Raw genomic sequence first — 26,204 nt, 5'->3', positions numbered from 1 at the left:
TGCTGCGTCACAGAAACACCGACATAAAGATCAGACAGACGCTGCCATTGCCTGCTACAAGCAGCACCTCGTCCTGCTGCTGGTTACAACAGGACAACGTGTGGAGGGGGGGGGGGATTGAATTTTGTGATTTTACTCCTGGAAAAGTAAAATAACAGTGTCTTTAACAGTGAGCATGTGCGTTGCTTCATCACTCAGGAGGATTTGTACATCATATAGCAGGGGTGTCAAACTCATTTCAGTTCAGGGGCCACATATACAGCCCAAGTTGATCTGAAGTGGGCCGGACCAGTGAAATTATAACATAACAACCTATAAATAACAACTACTCTATAATTTCCCTTTGTTTTAGTGCAAAAAAGTACAAGTACATTCTATAAATGTTCACATTTAATGAACTATCTTTTTAGAAAAACAGCTGATGTATTTTTGCCATGATGAGTCTCATAGTGGGCCGAATATTTTACTCTTTAAGCCCTGAAACCTGCTGCTAACACACCAAACACACAGCTTACCCATTCACCTGACACAGAGTGTAATGTTTACAGCAACAGAACAGATAGATAATAATACTGAAGAAGGTAAAGTTGATTATTCTGGACCCCTCAGTTCCAGCAGGAACAGTTGTCTTGCTGGACAGTGCTGTATTCAGGGGTGTAGTGCTAGTGTTAGTAGTTAGTGGAACATCTTATAGTGCTCTAAAAAGTCTTTATGAATCTCAACCGGATTATACAAACAGCAAGTAATCAATTTTTTGACTTTGGGGAAAAAAGTCCCAGAGCGCCGTTCAGGTGTGCTCGGTCAGCGCTATGATGTTATGAGACCCCCAGAGGACAAATCTGAAATAGTAGTTACTTTTATCGAAAAATGCAGTTAATATCTTCTCTGTATTTTTTTCACTTTGCAAAGTCATTCCGTGGGCCGGATTGGAACCTCTGGCGGGCTGGTTTTGGCCCGCGGGCCGCATGTTTGACACCCCTGTCATATAGCTTTAGTTCAGCTATAAACTGCTCCTCTTCAGGAATATTTTCAGAGTGTAAAGAAGTAAGAAGTCCATACCTGTCTCTTTATCCCAGTAAACTGACCGCTGGTACTCAGCTGAGCCAGCAGGGGGCGTATTCAGCCCACAGAACACCTCCACCTTCAGATGCAGGATGTGGTTTATCATTTATTCTTAGCTCTGTGCCTCAGTATAGATCCTCCTGCTCAAATATGTCTGCAATACAAGTGGAAGTTGCTCAGTCAGATTATTACTTGAGTTAAAGTTCTGGAGCATTCAATTAAAACCATCTGAAAATGTTGTATTTTCACAAAGCATGAGCGTAGACAAGTAAACATGGAGGTACAGGAACCTTTTATTTCAGGGTAAAGTAGTTCCGGAGGCTTAAGACCCTGGAACTCTCGGTTGAAATGCACCTTTAGATACAACTAAGTTATTCCAAGCACAGACAGCCTGGTTTGACACGTTCATCTGGAATAAAACTAATGTTGAGCTGCAGACCTCGACGTGCTTTTGTAAGCTGTGATGAAGTCTGCGCAGAGCGTTGAACAGAGAGAACATTTTAAAGGATACGAATCATTCTTCATTTCAAAAAGCTATAACATGAGCTGAAGATGTTCATGAAGCTCAGGTGGAGAATCATCCTTCTCTGCTGTAGCCATTGTTACCATCACTAAATAAACCGCCTGATGTGAGAGATGTTTGCTCTGGGTTCAACCGTGCAGAGGTACGATAACACCACGCAGACAAACCACATGCAGGAGGACTACACCAACACAGGGTTGTTATTTTTTTGATCAGATTTTAGAAAAGAAAAGAAAACTCATCAGCTGACCTCAGCAGAGCATTGGAGAATTGGAGCCAATGCGGAAGTGTTAAAAACTGGAGTTCCCTGAGCATCCGCTTGAGGCTGGCTCTGGAAGTACCAGAAACCACATACACACCAATTTAAGGAAGCCGATCTTTACAGCAGAAATAAACATGTTTACAGCCTGGTTCAAAAAAATAAGTTTAGTCTGCAAAGCTCATTTCTCGATCAGCACACACTGTACAGGGAGTGAATTTTTCATATCACAGCAGTTTAGAAGATATTAAGATTACGAGTTTTGCATTACAAGAGGCACAGCTGACTTGATTGACAGGCGGGAACACTGTAGCTGTTAGCGAGGACGCTAAAGGCCCGCCTCTCGACAGAAGTTCGGTTGAGTTGAGCATTTCAAATATGGCATCCGCCGACGATTGGCTTCAGAACTTCAGAAACAGATGAGTGACGTCACGGAGACTATGTTTATTATTTATACAGTCTATGGTAGAGAGTAACGAGAACATTGATGGAAATGTAGAGGAGTAAAAAGTGTGATATTCCTGTTTTAAATGTAGGGAAGTAAAAGTCAGAAGTTACTCAAGTAAAATACAGAAACTCAGAAACTGTACTTAAGAAGAGTACTGAAGTAAAATGACTTCCTTACTGTCCACCCCTGGTCTACACTCATTTCTATGTGTGTGTAAAATCATATGCAGTCATTGTTTTTATATAGTCAGGGTGGAAAATATTAGCAGCTCTCATCAACTGTTACACGTTGAATCAAAGAGCAGAATTTTCACAAAAAAATGTAGGAGCGTGTGTGTGTGTGTGTGTGTGTGTGTGTGTGTGTGTGTGTGTGTGTGTGTGTGTGTGTGTATGTGTGTGTGTAATGATTCCCTCAGTGGGTGTGACGGATCGCTGTGTGTCTGAAGGTCAAACACACCAAGTCAGTACTAAATCTGTGATCAGTCACACGCTGTGTTACACACACACACACACACACACACACACACAAACTCACAAACACACACATACACACACGCATGCACGCACGCACGCACGCACGCACGCATGCACGCACTCACACACATACACACACACACACACACCTGAAACTTGTCCGTTTCATTAAAATCTTCAGATCCAAACTTGAGTTTTCTTGTTCTAAATCACCGTTAGCTTATCTTTTAATCCCTGTTCATGCGTTTACTGTTTGATGAGATTGAAGTGTTATTACTGTGAATAATTATCCTGTTAGCTTAGCATTAAACTTTCACCCTATTAGCTGTTAAGTGTGACATACTGTTACAATGCTAGTGACTGCAGCCTGAATGATGATGACGGTTATTAAACACAAACAGTAATAGCACTGACACTGTGAATTATAACCAGAGTTTGTCGGTTCCCTGAAGATTATTATTATTTTATTATTTACAGGACTCTGACTAAAAATTAGACCAATTTTAAAAACAAAGGATCCAAAATCAGAGTGATGAAAATCATCTGTAAGCTGTAGTGATCTCTAACCAGTGGTGCTTTAAAACAACCAGAAATGACATCAGAGCTGTTTATGAAGTTATGATCTGAAATCAGCTCAAATACTTACAGATCTGATATCAGTGATCATATAAAATCAATGATGAATTCACAGCTCATCTTCAATGATTGCTATCACTCGTCTCTAAAACAGTGGTGATAAAAATCAGTGATGTTCTTAAATCATAAAACACCCTAAACCAGGGGTTATCTGAGAACAATGTTGATCCTAAATCAGTAATGATTGGTAATCAGTAATAATATCTCAAAATATAGAATTTATCCCAAACCAGTGTTAACCTGAAATCAGGGATGATCTGATGTTAAGAGCTGATCATAACTCAAGGATGATCTTTAATCAGCTATGATGCTTAACAAGTGATGATCATGTGCCAGTGATCAGATCATCTGAAATTACCAATTATCTAAAATTCTTGATTACCTCAAATCAGGGATGATCTTAAATCAACACTGATCTTACGTCTTTATAGTTGGTTTTAAAAAGTGACAAACAGGAAATTAAGGACTTTCAAAAATGAGTAATGATCTTGAACAATATTGGTCTGAAATCAGTGATGATATGAAATCAGTCTAAATTTAAATTACTGGTCAAGATTATAACCTATTTCAGATAATTGTTTCAGAACATCACTGATCTTAAATACAAGAAAATCCTTTATTTCAGTATTTCACTGATTTCAAATCAATACTATAAATTAAATTACTCAGCCTAAGTGTTATGATCTAATGTCAACTGAAATATGAGGCTTGCTTAAATTGATTTGAAATCTGAAATCTGAAATCAGTGATGATTGTTAACCAATGATTTGGAATAAGCAGCACCCTCTCCTTCACCTCCCATATCAACCACGTCACCCGGTCCGCCTACTTCCACCTCCGCAATATTAACCGTCTCCGTCCTTCACTCACTCCCCACTCCACTGCCATTCACAGCCTCGTCACCTCCCGTTTGGACTATTGCAACACTCCTCTGTTTCGCCTCCCCCATAAAAAACCCTCCATAAACTACAACTGGTTCAAAATTCAGCCGCCCGCATCATCACACGCACCGCCTCCATCCACCACATCACACCCATCCTGCAACAGCTCCACTGGCTCCCCATCACAGACCGGATCAACTACAAAATACTTCTCCTCACCTTCAAATCCATACACAACCTCGTCCCCTCCATATCTCTCTGACCTCCTCCATACTGCCACACCCGTCCGCACCCTCAGATCCTCCTCCTCCATCCACCTCACTGTCCCCCCTGCTCGCCTTGTTACCATGGGGACCAGAGCCTTCAGCCGCTCTGCTCCCCAGCTCTGGAACTCTCTCCCACCTGACCTCTGTAATACTGACTCACTCCCACATTTTAAATCCAAACTCAAAACTCATCTGTTTAGACTGGCTTACTCCATCTGACCGCAACTCCACTGTTCATTCACTTCAAACTTTTTAAACTGTATTTTATTTACTGTTTGTTATTTAAACTCTGTTTGTTTTTAATGTTGTAAGGTGACCTTGAGTGTCCAGAAAGGCGCCTATAAATAAAATGCATTATTATTATTATTATTAAGTGATTTGAAATTGGTGATGTGATATCAGTGATCTGAAATGAACGTTGATCTTCAACCAAAAATGTTCTCAGATCAATTATATGAAATCAGGAATCTTCAATCAGTGATAGTCTTTGACCATAATGATCTGAAATCAGTGTATTTTAAACCAAAGTTATCTGAAATGAGTGAGCAGAATTCAGTGATAATCTTTATTAGAAATGTTTTCAAATCAGTGATATGAAAACAGTGAGGATCTTAATCCAAAATTGTTCTTGAATAAGTCATGATCTTTAACCAAAACAATCTGAATTAAGTGTATTTTAAACCAAAATGATCTGAAATCAGTGATGTGAAATCAGTAATGATCTTAAACTGCAAATAATCTGAATCCAGTGATAATCTTTTACCAAAATGATCTGAAATCAGCAATCTGAAATGAGTGATGATCTTAATCCAAGAATGCTCTCAATTCAGTGATAAGAAATCAGTGATCCAAAATTTGTGATGATCTTCTACCACAAATGATCTGAAATCAGTGAGCCTAAATCAGTGATCAGAAAGTATAAGTAAACTTTAAAATAAAGACATGAAATCATTGACCATCTTTAACCAAATCAATGATCAATGATCAATGATCTGAAACCAGTGATGCCCTTTATAAAAGAGATTTGAAATCAGTGATCTGAAACCAGCAAGTATCTTTAAATAAATATTTAATCATGTTGATCTAAAAATCAGTGATCTGAAATCAGTTATGGCTTGATTTTAGTGATGAATTCAAATCACTGTGTTTTTTAGCGCCTTGTTCAAAGTGTTTTTTATAGAAAGAATTTAATGTGATACTCATCCTGTCTCCTTTTTATCTCCAACCCTTTCAGCCAGATGAAACGAGATCACAGGGTCTGTTTTTAAATGAGTTATGGTTTACAGCCTCACATTACAGAGCTGTTACTTACAGAGTTCTCTCAGTAGCTCTGGGTTCCTCTGTGAAGGTGTCAGGCTTTATATGTGAGCTGGCTCTGATCCACTGCAGCTCTCTCTCTGCATTATGTCGTCCATTATCATCCAGGGTTTCAGAGCAAGTCAATAAAGTCCAGCCCAAACACACGGCTGTTTTCACGCTCAGGCTGTGAGTGCTGCAGCACAAGACTGACAAAGATCTGTTTATGAGATCAGTCCATTTAATCGATTCAACCCACAACCCAGAGTGGGAAAAGTGGTATAGATAGTAGATGGATTGATTTTGATTCTTAAGACTAAATCACACCTACAGGGATCTGAGATTACTCTTCATAAAGAGCGGGAGAGGAGAGTCAGTAGTAAATAATCACTTATCTTCATTATTCTATGACATTTTAAAAATGTTCATCAACATGGAGACCTAAAAGACACACACAGATTCAGAGCGTGTTATGATAATCTACAGCTGATACATGTTGCTGTTTATCATACAGACATGATTACATGAAGAGTAGAGAGGACACGGAGGAGATGAAATACACGGCTGATGTGTGGAAATCCTGGAAGTGCTGTAAATGCGGGAAATACAATGCCACCGAGCGGACCAATCACAGGGCTTGCGGCCTGCGTCTATTTGATACGTAGTTACCTTTTGGATAGATCAGATATCCTCCTGGTCTCAGAGAGCGCCAAGAGCATTATCATCATTGAGCTGACAGTGCCATGGGAGGATTGCTTGGGGGAGGCCCACAAAAAGAAGAGGACCAAATATGAAGACCTGGTTATCGACTGTTGGGCGCAAGGCTGGAAGGCAAGATGCATGCCCATTGAGGTTGGCAGCAGGGGATTTGTGGGGTGTTCACTCCACAAAGCCCTAAGTGCACTGGGCATTATGGGAACATCAAGATCACCACTGAAGCAGCTGAGAAGGCCCTGAGATGGCTCTGGATCCAGAGAGCAGAACCATGGGGAGAGGTTAATGCCACCTGAACACAGGCCACGGTCTGATCAACCATGGCTGGGTCGCCTGGGTGAGGGTGTCTGATGTTGAGAGACCCAAAACACTCAATGACCTCGGGTTACATCACTGATGATGTGTTAAGGTGCATCAGAAGATGAGGAGGTGCACGTCGGGTACGTTTGTAGGCCTCTGCGTCGGTGGATTAGACACAGAAGTATAAATCCGGCTTAACTGTTTCCTCTGCCCTCATCATGAAGGTCTGTGCAGGAAACGATGATGATGAGAAGCCTGATTCATTTCTCATTCATTCACAGGAACAGCTTCACTGCATGAGTTCAGCATTCTCACAATCACAGTTTATGCAGATAAGTCTTGACAAATCTGTTTGTATTTCTGTCTGCGGGATGTGCTGCAGTTGAACATCATACTCCAGCAGTCTCCTCTCAGTTGAACTGTTTTCACACGAGCACAAGGTTCCTGGAAACTTCACAAAGGGACTCTGGTGAACTGCATGCGAGAACACAAACAGCTGAGCTTTTCATCCTGTAAGCACAAGGCGAGCATGATTTGGTTCTCTAATTTAAAAAACTTTTCAGGAGACGTGTGTCTCAATACACCAACACCCCCATAAAATAATGCTCCATTTAGGGAGCGGGCTTTGATTCTTTGATACTCCCTTCTTCAGTACGTATTTTCCCAGGTATTTGTTGATACTTTGATACTCGTGGTATGAAGATGTTGTCGAAGTGTACTCTGTTTCTTCATCCAACAATTTTTTTAAGTATAATTTCAGACCTGCCAACACTCCCGGTTTACACGGGAGTCTAACGCTTTTTAACCTCTTCTCCCGCTGTACTCCTGAGTTGTTATTTCTTCTGATAATCTCCCTATTTCAGATTCACACAGCTCTGTATTTAGAGCTGTGTGAATCTGATGACAGAGTGCTGACAGTGTCACTATCACAATATCACAGGTGAAGTTATGAAATCACTAAACTCTACCTGATAACCTCAGGTGGAGATGCAGAGGAAATCTCTTCTTCTCTTTCTTTATCTCAGAAAGCAGCAGAGGCTGAGGATGCAGAGGTTACTGTAGGTCAGATAACATTTAGCTCTAGGTAATAATATGATTTAAAGGACCCAGATAAATGACTTTAAAAAGCACATAGAGATGTAGATCCATGTTACAGAGACTCCTTCATTGAAATAATACTATAATGGTATTAACATCAAAATATGGTGTCAACCCTCTATCTGTCTTTACAGACCCAACTCAGTCGAGGCATGATGGCTGTCTAACATGAGTCTGGTTCTGCCTGAGGTTTCTGCCTGTTAAAAGGAAGTTTTTCCTCACCACTGTAACTAGCTAAATACTGCGATGTGCAATGCTCATGATGGATTAAGGTGGGGTCAGACTGAGTCTTACCCTGTCTTGGTGTTGGGTCTCTGTTCATAATTTGACATAGAGTGGTCTAGACCTGCTCTGTTTGTAAAAGCATCTTGAGATAACATTTGTTGTGATTTGGCGCAATACAAATAAAGATTGATTGATTGATTGAACCACTCTACCTGGAATATGTGTGTTACTCCTCACTGCAGTGGCTCACTCTACTCTCACTCTTCAACATGTTTATGCATTTTGTCATATTTGTAAGACATGGGTTTTTTAAATGTTATGTTTTCATTGCTATATTTTACTGCAAACCTTGAAATTAGGAGACATTTATTTGACTTACATATCTGTTTATTAAATGTATTAATCTGCAGTTCAGGGTTATATATGGACGGGGTTTCTGGGTATAGGCTGATTTAACGATACTCCAGAAAATCTCCCTATTTTTCACAGTCCAATGTTGGCAGGTATGATAATTTATCGCAACTGTTGACGTCTAGCCTTCTGAGACGCACACTAGGGATGGGACATGATTTCTGAATGTTCGAATATTAGTTCACTTATTAAAAATCGAAGAGTCAGGCACGGAATCCAGCCCATGGCCTCTTTTCCACATGTCATTCCACAACTCTCTCCCACTTTCCTACACTATCCACTGTCCTCTCCTCTATAAATAAAGGTGTAAAAGCCCAAAAATATAACTTAAAAAAAAAAATTGAAGAGTTAATGGGAATATTAAATAAAAGGACAATTTTTCATTGTTTTTAATACAGTATTCCTGCCAGACGGTGGCGATAGAGCGCCTTAAAGCTGTTTGCTAACCGCATTAAGTAGCAGAAGAAAAAGAATGCTAACTGCATTAAATAGTATAAGAAGAAGAAAACATTAGCAACAGTTGCTGGAAACCAAGCGAGCCGGATAGGGCCCTGGTGGTGAAGCTTTCAGCAGTGTGTCTGCCCCCTGGTGGCTGGCTGCAGTATAGGTCAAAAAATCCGTCTCCCCCATTCATTTGAATGGGGCTGCAGTCAAACTTTAAAAAATAAATACATTTCGTACAAATGTTTCTCACATCCGTATGCTGTGGTGATATGTAGTTATTATTTGACTGTTTTGTGTTCAAGTCCTCTTTTTTCTGAAAAGTTTCTTTTTCGTTAGTTATTAGAGTTTAAAAAACGGGGTTTTACTTCCTGGTTTCCTTTGATTCACAGCCGCCGTAGAGGGAATCTTCAAAGGACACACAGCGTCTTGTGACGCTATGCTGTAGGGCGGAGCTCGTTACCGTGGCTTCACAGGCTCTGGCTGCACAATGGCGCCGCCCAGGAGCGGGATTTTTTGGCTTCAGAACCGTACAACAGGAAGAGGCGGAGCAACGCTGACCATTTTTATTTACAGTCTATGCTGGAAACACGTGTGTAGTGGTTTGAGATTCCGAAACAGAAAAAATTGAAGAGACTGAGTGTGGCTGTAAAATGTAAAGATACACGCCACACTGCTGCGTCACAGAAACACCGACATAAAGGTTGAGATGGATGCTGCCAATGCACGCTACTAGCAGCACCTTGATTACAAATAATTGCTGAACAGATGCACATCCAACCCCATCTGGCAGGGAGGACTTCATGCTGAAAGGGAACATGTGTGAACACTCAGCTCAGATAATATGCGGGCAGAGCTTCTGAAAGTGCTCGTCTGAAGAAGATTTTTTGAGTTTCAGGATTCTGATCATGGGATCTGGTTAAGAGAGCTGCCAATCAAACTGCTTTTTGAACTAATAAAAACTTATCTGACTTTAACATAAATAACCAACACTGTTCCCTGTGTTTTAAAAAGTCATGTTATTTTTATGATATTTAGTTTATCACCACACAGACTCATCAGAGGAGCGGTACTTTCAGGCTCTTCAAGGACTCTGAAGAATGAATGTGTGTATGTACTCCACACTGAGTATCAGGTCCAGTTTGGCAGACTGTGGAATGTGTGTGTGTGTGTGTGTGTGTGTGTGTGTGTGTGTGTGTGTGTGTGTGTGTGTGTGTGCAGCGTGAATAGTGTTGGATCAATATGAAGCTAAGGTTTCAGTAGACCTGAGTCCCCGCTGGGGACCTGATCCTGGACCAAGTATCGACCGGGTCTTACCTTGATAATAGCCTCCAGCTCTTCGGGGGACACACACGGGTGTTTGTGGAGGAAGGCGGCCTTCTCTGCCGTGATGGTGATCTTCTGGTTGTTTTCAAAGGGCTGCTCGAGTGCCCGAAACACCAGCCCTCCCCCCACCAGGTAGACCACCACCACTACGAACACCGCCAGCACCGTCTTCAGCTTCATCATGGTGAAGGGCGCCGAGCCGTCTGCCACCGCCTCCATGCTGGCCACCATGCTGGGGGGGCGCGAGGAAACGGAGAGCCGCGGCACGGTGCATCCCATCGGGTTCTGCATGGTGGCCACGCTGGCCTGAACCAGACATGACTGAAGCATGCCCGCCTGGACCTTCTTAGGGGGGACCATGTTGGCCTGGACAGCCACTGAAACAAGAGAGGCAGACGATCAGGAGCAGGAAGACGCAGAGATGTCTCTGAGCAAGGAAACCTGCACGACAAGAGCTTTATAACGAGGACAACACAAGACCACAATCTGTCTCTTTAACAACGCCGGATCAAACCTTCAGGAGAGGGAGGGAGACAGACGGACTGATGGACATATAGACAGAGGGGAAGAAAGAATGAAAGAATGAAAAATAAAGAGGAAGAGATCAAAAGAAGGAAGAAAGAAAGAAAAAGAAGAGACAAAAAGAAAAAGAAATAGAGACAGAAATGAAGGGAAAGAGATAAGAAGGAAAGACAGAAAGAAGGAAAGAAAAGAAAGAGATAAAAAGAGAAAGAAATTAGGAGAAAGAGATAAAAAGAAGGAAAAAAGAAAGAGACAAAAAGAGGAGGAAATGAGAAAGAGATAAAAAGAAGGAAAGAAAGAAAGAAAAAGAAAGAAATGAAGAGAAAGAGATAAAAAGAAGGAAAGAAAGAGAAAGAGACAGAGAGAGAGAAAATAGAGACAAAAAGAAAATGAAATAAAGAGAAAGAGATAAAAGAAAGAAAGAAAGAAAGAGATAAAATAAAATAAATACAGAGAAATAGATTTAAAAAAGTAGGAAAGAAAGAAAGATGGAAAGGTTAAGAGGACCTGTCCTGAGTTTGACTGACAGCTGAGATTTCTGTCTGTGAGCAGCACAGAAGGACAGACGGACAGAAAGACAGACGGGCAGAAGGCCAGACGGACAGAAGGACAGAAGGACAGAGGGACAGACGGACAGAAGGACAGAAGGACAGAGGGACAGAGGGACTCTGGTTTTATTTTTAGTAGAAGTGAAGTTGAGAGACCGTCTGTCAGTGACAGCAGAGCCTCCACCTGCAGCTCCGTCACTCTGTGGTCACAGATGTTCCACAGCTGGACACAAAGAACATAAAAACACCGACCGCTCCTCCTGATGTCGTCTGATTCCTCATCTCTGCTGCGTGTCTGTCCTTTTGTCCTTGACTTACGTCTCTCTTTTGAACATCTAGTTATATTCATGTATTTCTTTGTGACTTCACTTCATGTTCTGATATTTATCTAACCCCTTTCATCCAGACGTTTCTGTTTCACTTTTCTTTGTCTTTGTTTGTTCTTTGTCAGAAATAAATCACCGTGACACTTGAGCAGCTGTACTCTTTCTTTAATGTTGTAGAGTGATATGAAACGTACCATTATTATGACATTATTACACACAAGGAATCTGACGTATAGCACTTAGTCTCAGCTGCAGATTGTGAACACTGTATCAGTATTTCATGGATTAACTCTGTAACACTCTGAATCATATACAGAACTTCCAACCATTCAAAAAGTTCTTCACACTTTGTATTCATTGTTAGGAGAGGGATGAATCAGGTATTAGAATAGTATTTATTTATTTATACTTTATTTATTTATTTATTTTATCTCTTTCTTTCTTTCTTTCTTTCTTTCTTTCTTTCTTTCTTTACTTATTTGTTAATTAATTAATTAATTAATTTATTTATTTATTTATTTATTTATTTGTTTAACCAGATAATACCCTTTGAAATCAAGACCCCTTTCACAAGGCTGACCTGGCCAAGAGGTCAGCAGCACACTTCATAATAAATTCAGAATGGGCAGTATTCATTATTAATGGACATATTTTTGAAGCTGCAAGCCGGGGAAGGATTATTTCTATTTTGAGCCTCTGCGTTTAGGAACCGGCCTGGGGACCAGCAGATGGGACCAGCTCTACCACACATTTAACAAACTCCAACCACAGCACTGATGTTGATGTAACTGAACGCTCTATTCAGAAACTTATCAGGATTTGTTTTTCATTAATTTTTTATGAGTCACTGGTGTATTGTGCATTTTGATATTTCTGCATCTCAGTTTGACAGAACTGCAGTGGTAGATGAGTTGTGTCATTATGTAATAAAAAAACAGTGAGCGATGAAAATGAACTCTGGAGATGCTCTTCCATTCATCTTTTCTGGTTTAACTTCTGAAAGTTGAAGAAAGTGGGTAAAACAGCGTTGTTCGCTCTGGATGCAGAGTGATGCAGACTGCAGCCGTATGTGAGCCACTGGTCTCCTCTGATTCAGAAAGGTACTGAAGTCCTGTTGTTACCAAGTCCCACTCCTGACGAAGCAGCAACCTCCAGTCTAAAAATATGAGTCCAATGCAAAAGTGCTAAAAACTGCAGTTCATCGAGGATCTGCTTGAGACACACCAATTCAAGGCAGACAATCTTTACAGCAGAAATAAACATGTTTACAGTCTGGTTCAAAAGACAAGTGTAGTCTAGATAGTTCATTTCTCACTCGGCACACACTGTACGGGGGGTGAATTTAGTCTAACGCTGCAATTTCGAAGATATTGAGATTACAAGTCACAGCTGACTTGATTGACAGGCGGGAACACTGTAGCTGTTGGCTAGGAGGCTCAAAGCCCGCTTCTTTACGTCACAATCACTCAACAGCAACAATATGGCTGCCTGTCATGGCGGTCACCATAGAAGAACACTGTGCATGTGCGCCGTCTTAAGCGTGCGCAGATTGTAAACAATGTCCTTGAAGCTGTGCACAGAGCGAAGAATTAAAAACTACCAAGCTTGTAAACGTGATTAAACCGAGTACAGAGCAGACGTACGCTGGTATCCCACTAATTCATGAACAACAATTGCCAAGCGTAGGTTGAGGTTCTGACATCAGCGTCTTCCAAGAGACTTGTTTTTTCTGCCCGCAACGTCTAGGGGCGCTGTTGGCCTAGCGGTCTGGGCGCGCGCCCCATATACAGAGGCTGTGGCCCTCGTCACGGGAGTTGCGGGTTTGATTCCAGCCTTGGCCATTTGCTGCATGTCCTCCTCCACTTTCTACTCCCCACGTTTCCTGACTCTCTTCAGCTGTCCTGACCATTAAAGGCAAAAATGCCCAAAAATAAAACTTAAAAAAAAAAAAAATGCTACGTCTCGAAAACTGCTCCCCAACGTGTGGACTAGTCATCAGGTAGCACAGGAGTGTCTGTTTCCTTCAGCCCGTTAAGTCTGGTTCTTGATCTGTGAGCTGTGGTTCATGAAGGTGTTCTCTTGTGTCCACAGTGAACACCGTTTCCAAGACTTGTGCATTAACAAACGGGCTTTCTGACTGCAGAGTAGGGATGTTAACAATTAATCGTGTATTGATTAATTGATTGTTAAGAACTTACTCAAACAGATTTTTTTGTTTCAATTTCAAACCACGTGGAACAAACCTCATGTGGTCTCATATTTGGTTCAGCTGTCAGGGAGGTGTTTTAAGTTTAAAGCATGTTTTGATGTGAATCAGCTGACTGAAGGTGTTGTGCACAGCCGAGACGATCAAGTTTTTTTTTCTCCGTTGTTGGACTCATTATCACCCGGTTGCGCTCCCTGCTGACACCTGACCACATTCACATGGTTATTTTTCTCAATAAGAACCAGTAGACAGAAAACTGGACACTGTGAGTCTGAAACATGTTTCTGTTCAGTTCCCTTGTTGCAGTAAATCCACATGTTGTAGTCTGAGCCTTCACTTTTATGACTGTATGTCCATGGACATTACTTTTATTAGCCTGCTCCACATGTTTATATTTAGCATTGAACATTTTGAACACCTCAATACGATCCATAGCTATTCAATACTGTCAGTTCTGAACTTTGTGTCGTGAAGGAAAATTCGATTCAGGGGGAAAAATTGCATTTGAATTGTTTTTGACATGGAAAACATTTACTATTTTTTTAATGATTAATCGATAATTGACTGTTAACATTTCTAAAGATCGATCCCAGAAAATACTTGAAATTTACATCCCTACTGCAGAGTAAAGCTCTGAACATGTTCTAAAAGAGCGTACACTCACACTGAGAACAGTGCTTTGGTTGGAGTGTGTTGAAATTGGTTAGATGACACAGAGCTGACCCCGTCTGCTGCAGCCGAGCTTCTGTTCCTGTTCTCGTCCACTTTCTCAACACGGAGTACAAGCTGACCGGGATCCTTTTTGGCTATCACTAATGACAAGTACCTCATACAACCACACTTTAGAAAAACTTAACAACCCCTTCAGCCTGTGTTGTTATATAATGCACTTTAGGATATTTCTGCTTTGCTTATATTCTCATACATGTAATGAATATTTGGATGAGTTTAGGAATAATAACCATGATAATGTTAACGAAACTAGATGCACGTCTGAGGTCATTCAGGTGTGTGTGTGTGTGTGTGTGTGTGTGTGTGTGTGTGTGTGTGTGTGTGTGTGTGTGTGTGAAAAAAATACAGTGAGATTTTTTCTTTCTGCCTCCCTGAGATCATTTAAAATATTCTTGTTCAGTTACGTTTGAATAAAACTGTCGCTGAGTGAACACCACCGAACACTCGAGAACATTTCCCCCATCACTCAGGTGTGTCTCATGCTCAGGGTTCGTACAGGTGAGATGTGGCTCCTCCCCCTCCATTTCTGTGTTGATTAGCTGTCAGCAGAGGAGGATTTCTGCCCATCATCATCATCATCATTATCACTCAACGATGTTACATAACAGAGTCTCATTGACACCAGATTTATGTAACATACATGTAGACCATCAAACGATTCTCATGTTCAGCACGTGTTCATTCATCACACAGAGCTCTCTGCTCACTCACCTGCAGGTATGACCAGAACCAGAGGTGAGGAGTAACACTATCATCATGTGTTTAACATGTGAGTCACATATAGAGGAGACAGATGAAGCAGTAACATTGAACACATGTGAATCAGGTGGTGAGCATGTGCTGCAGGTTTGAGAACAAATGAGGTAACGTCACTCTGCATCACTCTTTTGTTTACAGCTCCTGTTTACACTCTGCTGCAGCGCCTCTGTGTCAACATCATCATTATCATTATCATTATTATTACTATTATTATTATTATTATTATTATTATTATTATTATTATTATTATTATTATTATTATCATGACCTCATGTTGTCTGGTCCGCATTACAGACCGAGCACAGATTTTGAAGCTGTGTATGGAAACACTTCGACAGACTGCACCATCTCTGTTAAAACATTTTGATGAGTTAACCTAAACCAGATTCAGATCCAGATTCAGATCCAGATTCAGATCCAGATCCAGATCAGGTGTCAGTGTGTTTCTGTGCAGGTCTGACAGCGGATCCTGATCCAGTATCTGGTGTTATTGTTAGACAGCAGAGCTGCGGACTCACTGCAGCAGTTAACTCATATGAAGACTCATTGACGGTCTAACCTGGTGGGGGGTTCACGGTCCCTGGTTTTCTCGGATTTTCGGTTGGAAATTTCATCTTGGATCGGGTCTGCTTCCGTCTGCTGAGAAAAAAAGAGGGAATACTGTGTCGGGCTTCTTCAGCACGACGTTAACCGGGAGAGGAGGGAGGACGGCGGGCAGTAAAAACACATCATCCGCTGCGGGAGGCTCTTCTCCGGTCAGGACTCACACCCTCCGCCCGCAGCAGCTCCGTCTCATCATGTTCGGGGATACACCGCGGGCACGCGCAGCGGGAGACGAAGCTCCATTGAAGAATATAACGTTTACATCGTGACGGATGTTTTCTCTTTCATGGATCCACGTCAGGATGCTGCAAGCCCTCTGCAGGATCCACCCGACGCACCACCGCTTCTGCTGTGCGTTACTTCTGTCTCCACGCCGCGTCGCACCGGTGTGTCTGCGGCTGCGCACTACGACACACGACGTCAGTTAACTGAGAGAGGAAGAAAAACACAGAGAGACAACAGCAGAACTGATTCTGTTTACCGAGAAGAAGGGAGGAAGGAGGAGAGAGGAGGAGGAGGAGAGTAGGCGAGGATACAGAGGAGAGGAGAGAGGGGAAAGAAAGAGATGGAGAGTGTGTGTGTGTGTGTGTGTGTGTGTGTGTGTGTGTGTGTGTGTGTGTGTGTGTGTGTGTGTGTGTGTGTTAGGGTAGGAGGAGGTTTTTCCAGGTCTCTTTTCTGTATCATTTCCAGGAGGAACGACATCACTTTCACGTCATCACTGAAGTGCAAAATCATTCCCATAATGACAATAAAAAAAAATAAAAAATGAAGATTTTTTCTCAAAAAGCTCTCCATCACACACGCTGAAATAGAATCCAAGAGACCCTTCACCACTACAAATTTAATACAGGCTTATTGCTGCTTGGAAAAAGAATCTACCTAAAACATTCTCAGAAAGACGTGAATACTGAAAGAATGTTAAATGAACATCGGAACCAAACCACTCAATCAACATCATGTCTAAAGGTCAAGCTAATATTCAACCACAGCACATTTATATTAATAATTCAAACTACTGTGAATGAATACACCCTGCTTCATCTACAGCCAGAGTAAATGTAATAAAATCTATTAATAGCCTACATCATTTAATCATCAGGTTTGTCAAATTGCAATGTGCAACTCTACATAAGATAAAGACAAACAAGTTCATTCAGTTCATTAAAACTTTAATTCTATTTTGATTCTTCATTAATCCATTCCTGCACTGCCGGGTGTCCGGTCCCTCCCAGCCGGTCTGTAGATGAGCCAGTTCTGCACCACCCGAGCAAAGGCAAGTACAGACACTTCTCCTGCTCTCATCTGATGAGTCAGAGCTTCGAACTGAAAACTCTGTCACAAAAACATCCAGTTAGTGCTTCCTGTTCAATAAGGGCAGGATGATTCTCGACACTGGTGCAACATGCATCTCAATACATCCACCTTTATTTGTGTTTCATGTTCTGTCATGGGTTAATATTCATCGCCCTCACATTTATTTTTCCATACTGCATTGTGCAACTTACCTTCTTCCCACTCAGCCTCCTCAATCAATCACATTATAACTTTATTTCCCACCTCCACTTGATCTCTCCTCATATATCTGACCTTATAGTACATTATCTAAGCTGCATCTGTATATTAGATCATTCCACTGATATAAAAGCACAATGCTAACTTTGTGGTCAGTGTAACTGAGGATTTGAACTTATGAAAGTAGGGTCAATTTGGCTGTTTCTCATATTTTGGGTTGTTGATGAATTGAAGGTGCATTGTGTAGAAGTTAGCAGCTTTAAGTAGAACAGATTTGGTGGAAATGGGATATAATATTTATCCATCCATCCATCTTCTTCCGCTTATCCGGGTCCAGGTCGTGGGGGCAGCAGTCTCTGCAGGGAAGCCCAGACACTCCTCTCCCCGGCCACTTCCACCAGCTCTTCTTGGAGGATACAGAGGCACTCCCAGGCCAGCTGAGAGACATAGTCTCGCCAGTGTGTCCTGGGTCTTCCCCGTGGCCTCCTCCCAGTCAGACATGCCCGAAACACCTCCCCAGGGGGCCCTGGGAGGCATCCTGACCAGATCCCTGAACCACCTCATCTGGCTCCTCTTGATCTGGAGGAGCAGCAGCTCTACTTTGAGCCTCTCCCGGATGTCTGAGCTCCTGACCCTATCTCTAAGGCTGAGCCCAGACACCCTGTGGAGAAAGCTCATTTCGGCCGCTTGTATTCGCGATCTCGTTCTTTCGGTCACTACCCACAGCTCGTGACCATAGGTGAGGGTTAATATTTATAACTATGTTAAAAATGTGTGTATATTGGAGCACTGGTGGCCTAGCGGTCTAAGCGCCCCACATACAGAGGCTACAGTCCTTGTCGCAGGGGGCGCCGGTTCGATTCCTGGCCGGTCGACCATTTCCTGCATATCTTCCCCCACTCTCTACTCCCCACCTTTCCTGTCTCTCTTCAGCTGTCCTAACAAATACAGGCAAAAAGGCCAAAACTATACTGTAAAAACTATAAATTAGTGACTTTCTAATAGCGAGTGGTTATCTCATGGTCAACTATACATCAAGGTCATTTGAACGTTGGTGTTGTAAAACTGACCAATAATCAGGACAACTACAGATCAATGTTGTTTCAACATCACTGACATCAGCATGACCAATAAGAGAACATATGAATGCCATGTTTCTCTGTATACTCCTATGTGCACACTGGGGTTCCTCCTGAAATGAAAGGATATATCCAGTTTTGTCACAGAGTTTCTCATCAGTGTAAGGTAAAAGAAACATTTTGAAATTCAACCAGGTGACAATCAACATCTGTCCTCTCATCCTTCATAAAAATTTGTTAGTGGGACGAAGATAGAGTGTAGTCTAGTTATGCTGCTATAGGCTTAGACTGCAGGGAAAACTGGCACACTGACACACTGGGATCCTATCTCACCCCCTTCCCCTAACCCCCTCATCACCTACTTTAACTCTACCAAAGTAACTAACCATAGACCTTTCTGGAATCCCTGAGCTCCCTTGTCTCGTAGGTTCCTTCTGCTGTGGACGTTCCAGACTCCAGCTGATACGGCTACTAATACTCGTCTCATCACTATCACCTCTCTCTCTTATTCTCCTCTATCCCTCTTTCCAGACCCGACTCGGTCTCAGCAGATGTGTGTCTAACATGAGTCTGATTCTGCTCGAGGTTTCTGCCTGTTAAAGGATTTTTTTCTGCGCCGCTGTAACTAGCTAAACACTGCAAGGTGCAATGCTCATTAGTGGATTAAGGTGGGGTAAGAGTCTTACCCTGTCTTGGTGTTGGGTCTCTGTTCATAATTTGACATAGAGTGGTCTAGACCTGCTCTGTTTGTAAAAGAGTCTTGAGATAACGTTTGTTGTGATTTGGCGCTATACAAATAAAGATTGATTGATTGATAACCGGATGGCCTTCCCTATCTTCTTTCTAACACCTCTCTACATGCTCTTCTTTTTCTTGCTGTGATCTTGGATAATGGGGGCCATTAGGCACCAAGTGGTAGAGTAGATATCATCGATGTTGTGACTCCCTGGAGCTTACATGTACTGAGCCGGGGTCGGTTGACCGTGGCAATACTGTATGAGTTGTGTTGTAATATGAAGAGGTTATGCTTGTTAGTGGACCTTCCAGTGAGGGGAAAAGCCCACTTGATGTGCAGGCTATCTCTGCTCATCTGTCCTTTCTATCTCAGGCTGCAGGGGGCACGAGGAGCCAAGAGGTAGGCTACTAAACTTGTAACGATAGACTGTATGAAATATGGACGTAGTATCCGTAACGTCACCTATCTGTTTCTAAAGCGAATATCCTATCCTATCCTATCCTAATCAAGTCAGCTGTGCCTCTCATTGTACTTGTTATCTCAATATATTCGAAATTGCCGTATTAGAAAAAATACCCCCCCCCCCTTGTAAAGTGTGTGCCGATCGAGAAATTAGCTACCCAGACTACACTTGTCTTTTGAACCAGGCTGTAAACATGTTTATTTCTGCTGTAAAGATCAGCTTCTTTGAATTGGTGTGTATGTGGTTTCCAGTGCTTCCAGTGCCAGCCTCAAGCGGATCCTCGATGAACTGTAGTTTTTAACACTTCCGCATTGGACTCATATTTTTAGACCGGAGGTTGCCGCTTGGTTGTAACACTAAAATCACACTGACTTTGCATTGCATTAAAACGTACACCATAATGACGAGTCGGATGGAAAATTTACTTTGTTTCCATGTTTTGCTATCTGGCTTTTCAGGTTAGCAGTGTAAGCTGTGAACATTGCTTAAATGTATGTTGCTGATTTAATAATGCTCTTTATGACATCACCTTGGTTTTGTGTGGAATTTAATCTTACATTTCTTTGCTCACTGATTTAAAACAAAATTAAGCCATGTGAACTTCATAAAATGACTCTTACAAACTTTAAGTAAGACAGTTCTTGTTACTGGACCAGTGTGTTTCTTTTTCACATTGACACGTTTCAACCACAAACTTCCTGCAGTCTTACCTCAGAAGAGTCACGTGATGTTGTTATGACTTGTCTGTCAGCTGATTGGTAGAGGTTCGGTCGTCCTACCTGAAACAGCAAGATGATCACGGCCCCTGTTATCCTACAGTCATAGGACAGCATCTCAAGTGTGCAACAGCATGTCGGCCCCCTCATGGCTGTTTCCTGTCCTCTGGGCCCGCTTCCTGATCTCTACAGCCTCCATTATCCAATGCTGTTGTCTGTATACCTCCACCTTTCCTCAGTCCATGATTTTCTATTTTGCAGTGGTCTGAGATGGCTCCCCATAAAATCCAGGATAGATATTAAAATCCTTCTTCTGACCTACAAAGCTCTTCATGGTCAGACATCTTCGTATCTATTACCCTTCTAGAACGCTACACTCCCAACATACAGGCCTGCTGGTTGTACCTAAAGTCTCTAAAAGTAGTATGGGAGGTAGAACCTTCAGTTATCAGGCCCCTCTCCTTTGGAATCATCTACCAGTCAGGATCCGGGAGGCAGACACCCTCTCTACTTTTAAGTAGGCTTCAAACTTTTCTTTATGATAAGGCTTATAGTTAGAGCTGGATCAGGCTTGGACCAGCTCTTAGTTATGCTGCTATAGGCTTAGACTGCCAGGGGAACTGCCACACTGGGATCAGGTCTTTCCCTCTCTCTCCTCTCTCTGCCTGTCTCTTACTTAACTCTTCCTGTCCCATTAAAGTTACTAACCATAGACCTTTCTGGAGTCCCTGAGCTCCCTTGTCTCGTAGGTTCCTCTGGATCTCTGCTGCTGTGAATGTGCCAGACTCCAGCTGCTACAACTACTACTATCCGTCTCACCGCTATCATCTCTCTCCCTCTATCCCTCTCTCCAACACGGTCTCAGCAGATGTGTGTCTAACTTGAGTCTGGTCCTGCTGGAGGTTTCTGCCTGTTAAAGGAAGTTTGTCCTTGCCACTGTAACTTGCTAAATGCTGCAAAGTGCTCTGCTCATGGTGGATTAAGATGAGATCAGACTGAGTCCTGTCTGTAAGATGGGACTGGATCTGATCCTGTCTTGATGTTGGGTCTATGTTAATAATAGAACATAGAGTACGGTCTAGACCTGCTCTGTTTGGAAGGAGTCTGAGGAGAACATTCATGGTGATTTGGAGCTGTATAAATAAGGATTGATGATTTAAGAAAGCTTCATAAATACAGTCCATTTACTGTGTAGGACTGTTTTTAGGGGATTATTATGTAAACATAAAGATGTTACCAACCATTACATTTAGGTGAGAGTATTGATCTCAGTGCAATGGTCAGGTAAGTGTGTGAGTGTGTGGGCATGTCTCTGATTAAGACCATGTGTGTGTGGTCTATATGAACTACTGGGTTGAAGCTCTCTGAGCTGACTCATTATCTCACCTCAGAGGTAGTGAGAGGCTCAATCAGTGTTTCCTCTTGTTGTGAAGGTGTGTGTGAGTTTGCACAATCACCACATGAACCCGTCTGACATGCTCACCATTTCTGCTTTCTTTTGGAGTTTGTTGATGCTGGGTGGTCTTTGCTAACCAGACCTGTCTGCTGCTCCATAAGTAAGGACAGTTTTCTTAGTCTCACTGAGAGTTTAGTTTATGGTCAGCTAGAATAAGTGTCGTTAAGAGCCTACATGTGATTGCTTAGGATTTTTGAGGTTGTCCCCCTGAGATAAGCTCTAGACGCCCCTGACCGTCTATAGTGTCCCACTCCTCATCCTCACTCTGACAGATGTGACTAATAATGAAACAGATTATTTAGAGGAGGAACCAATGAACAATCAGAGACTATGTGTAATCTGAACACTTCCAACCTGACAGTTTTGGAACTGGTCGTTCCAAAGCAGAGACTCAGATCATGCTTGTGCCATCAAAGCCTCTAGACTCTGGAGCGACCTGCTGGAAGAGATGAAGCAAGCTTAATCAGTGATATCTTTTAAATCATTCTTTTATACACTTACTTCTATGTAATGTTATCTTCCTAGTGCCTTTTTGTTTTGTTTTTTATAATGCAACTTGCCATGTGTCCATGTGTAAATGTTAAATTATAAAAAGCAGGAGGGGCCGATTAAAATCTGCTGCAGTATAGCTCAATGTGGAGGTGCAGTTGGGGAAGGCCCTGTTCCTTTAGCTAGATGAGGGAGTTCAAATAGATGCTGACGCAGGTGAGAGAGGCTTACGTGGAGAACTGACAGTCATCTTGAGGCAGAGTGAGATGGGTTTCAATGGTCCTCTGTGTGCAGGAGAGCTGTGGTACCACCCTGGCCTGTGTCAGAATGCTCTCTGAGGTGCATTGATGAAAGGTCATCAGCAGTTGTTGAGGTGGTCCGGCCTTTTTTCAGCATCCTCAGGAGGAAAGTGATTGCTGTCTTTTAAAAGACGTCTGGTTGTCCATTTGGGGTTCTCTGTGATCTGAGTGCCTGTTCATTCTCTCCACCATGTCTAAGTTATTGATATCAGAGCACAGTCCTGATTTTGAGATGTCTTCCTGGGTTCCATGATCAACCCCTTGGTCAGTTTGAATATTGAGACGCAGTTCACCTCTCTGTTGGCGATCCTATCATTCTCAGAGATCAGCCCAATCACAGTCACATCATCGGCAGATTTTAGTGAGGTGTTGTAAGCGAATGCAGGGACACAGTCGTATGAGACAAGACAGGAAAAGATGGGGCTCCCCACACACAACCTCAGGGTTACTGAGAGGAGGTTCCGGATTCAGTTACATAGTGCAGAGCTGAGGCCGAGCTGCTGGTGTTTGAGGGTTAGCTTGTATTGAAAGCAGAGTCTACAAATACCATCCTCACACATTTCCCTTGTTTCTCCAGTTGAGAAGGTCAAAGAGAGGATGTGCTGTGGGTATGAGCTGTCACAAGAAACTTGAATGTATCTCCAAAGTTCCATCCATCTGGAGAGATATAATCTCTCCAGCGTGTCCTGGGTCTTCCCTGTGGCCTCCCCCCAGACAGAAATGCCCGAAACATCTCCCCAGGGAGACGTCCAAGAGACATCCTGACCAGATGCCCACACCACCTTATCTGGCTCCTCTGGATGCGGAGGAGCAGTGGCTCAACTTTGAGCCTTTCCCGGATGTCTGAGCTCCTGACCCTATCTCTAAGGCTGAGCCCAGACACCCTGCGGAGAAAGCTCATTTCAGCTGCTTGTATTCGCGATCTTGTTCTTTCGGTCACTACCCACAGCTTGTGACCATAGATGAGGGTTGGATTGTAGATTGACCGGTAAATTGAGAGCTTTGCCTTCTGGCTCAGCTCTCTCTTCACCACAACAGACCGGTACAGCGTCCGCATCACTGCAGATCTCTCGCTCCCTCTTCCCCTCACTCGTGAACAAGACCCCGAGATACTTAAACTCCACCAATTGGGGCAAAGACTCTCCTCCAACCCGGAGTGGGCAAAGTTTTACTTCCTAATTGTCTAATAGTAAAGTTTAGTATGTCAACTCATCAATCAAACAGTCAATCCTTATTTATATAGCGCCAAATCTCCAAGAATGTTCTCCTCAGACTCCTTCCAAACAGAGCAGGTCTAGACCGTACTCTATGTTCTATTATTAACAAAGACCCAACATCAAGACAGGATCAGATCCAGTCCCATCTTACTGACAGGACTCAGTCTGATCTCATCTTAATCCACCATGAGCAGAGCACTTTGCAGCATTTAGCAAGTTACAGTGGCAAGGACAAACTTCCTTTAACAGGCAGAAACCTCCAGCAAGACCAGACTCATGTTAGACACACATCTGCTGAGACCGTGTTGGAGAGAGGGATAGAGGGAGATGACGTCTCTGTTTAAGGGAAGGATTCTGCCCCTGATGACAAGCTGGTGGAAAAACAGTGTGTTTGTGTGTGTGTGTGTGTGTGTGTGTGTGTGTGTGTGTGTGTGTGTGTGTGTGTGTGTGTGTGTGTGTGTGTGTGTGTGTGTGTGTGTGTGTGTGTGTGCTCTAGGATCTAGAGACGATAAGTGAGGTCAGAATGATAGCGGAGCTCAAGGTCAAAGGTCAACTGTGTGTTTTATTTCGCTTATCATCCCAGAGGATGATGGAGGTCAAGACTCTGACTGAGTCGGTCAAGTTGTGATCTGTGTTCCTGCATCAGCAGAGATCTGGATGCCTGAGTGGGACAGAACTGAGAAACAATCACTGTTATGATGGGACCAGTGTCAGCCACATCACAGATACAATGTCTGGTCACAAGTTTAACATTTATGTTAAACATTTATTGCAAAACTTGATGAGAAAATAAAAAAAAATGATCATAGAAACCACAGAGTAAAGTCTGTCTTACCGAGTCTGCGGGGAAGTTGAGCCCAATTTTGTCTGAAATTTGGTGACTCATCCATCTCTCTCAGGAACTCTCACCTCAGTGCTGAGGCGTTCATGCTTCACAAACCTGGCTCATTGCCCCCATCTAGTGGTCAATGTTGGCACTTTGACCACAGATATAGAAGAAACATCAAAAATGGTTAGTAAAGTACTTTAGAGGTGAAATGAAAAAAAGACATGACAATAACAAATAAACAAAAGAAAAACTGTTACAAGTAAGTCTTTATTTGAGAGCATAATTAACACTGTAAATAAAAGTTCACATCCATGTGAGGATATTGGCCCTCCCCTCTCTCTTTGTGATGCTGTAGTCCCAGAGCAAATCGCCCTCAACAGCAATGTTTTAATACAACTAATAGAACAGAATATTGTGGTTATTTTGTAAATTATATTGCATACTTGTCATAGTTTGACATTGGGGTGTTGGTTCATTCTCCTCCCAGATGTGTCCATATCAGGATGACAGCTGCAGGGAAATTTATGAGCGCTCAGTGAAGAAACCCAGCCTACTGCGCCCTCCACTGACAATTTTAGTAGCCTACCCCATGAGCTCCGTCCTTCATTGATCCAACCCTCCTCCATGCCAGATTCCGCTGTCCATCATATCCACCAGCAGAACACCCCAAATTAATAAACCGAACCCATACAGTACTGCCACATTCAACGGACCCAGGCTCCTTACATGCAAGCTCCAGGAAGTGACAACACTGATGATACCTACTCTACCACCTGGACTTTAGCAGCCCCCAACACACAAGAAGAAGAGTCTGCAGCTATATATCTAACTGGAAAGGGTCCCTATAAAATGCTGCCCTGACTCTCTTTAATGTTCTGCCCTTCTAAGTACTGCTTACCTGTTTTTAAGCTCTTCCTGTAGAACATTGATTCCCTCTCTCCTATGCTGCTGACTTTCTCCACTGCTTTCTTAGCTGTCTCCTCTCCTTGACTAACTTCTCTATTTACCTCCATCTCCTGGACCTACCTGGCTGCAAACTCTCCACCCATTTTCTATCATTATTCCCAAATCTTTCAGCACCATATGCATAAATGATGTCCCCAATCTTCTCTCGTTTGCTTACTGCTACTCCCCGAAGCCCATCCAACATCATTGTAAGATCCCTATTTACAGTCTCTCGCTCTTTCCTGTCATTTGCCCTAAGGCATCTGAGTCTGGGTTTTTGCCTACAGTTCATCTCTCTGGCTAGCCTCAGTACCATTTACATCCTCTCCTACAGTGCTATCCCCCTCAGTGACAGGGTCACTGATACCCTCTACCTGTGGCTGGACTTCAGCTGACTGACTCTGCACT

The 26,204-nt window shown here is 42.6% G+C and overlaps 1 protein-coding gene across 1 annotated transcript in view; it reads right to left on the bottom strand.

Moving 5' to 3' along the window:
• The window catches only part of kcnk10a (potassium channel, subfamily K, member 10a), a 33,911-nt gene extending 17,292 nt beyond the window's left edge, over nt 1-16,619 (bottom strand). The window contains exons 1-2 of the mRNA XM_034698900.1: nt 16,012-16,619; nt 10,351-10,736 (exon numbers count right to left, since the gene is read on the bottom strand). Of these exons, the coding sequence (XP_034554791.1) occupies nt 10,351-10,736; nt 16,012-16,066 (441 nt within the window). The 5' untranslated portion in view covers nt 16,067-16,619. The remainder of the gene's footprint in view (nt 1-10,350; nt 10,737-16,011) is intronic.
• Between the last annotated feature and the right edge of the window lie 9,585 nt (nt 16,620-26,204).

This window comes from Notolabrus celidotus, chromosome 13, assembly GCF_009762535.1.
Source record: "Notolabrus celidotus isolate fNotCel1 chromosome 13, fNotCel1.pri, whole genome shotgun sequence".
Taxonomy (NCBI): domain Eukaryota; kingdom Metazoa; phylum Chordata; class Actinopteri; order Labriformes; family Labridae; genus Notolabrus; species Notolabrus celidotus.
The sequence above is the reverse complement of the archived record's forward strand: the minus strand, read 5'-3'. Positions and strand labels throughout refer to the sequence as shown.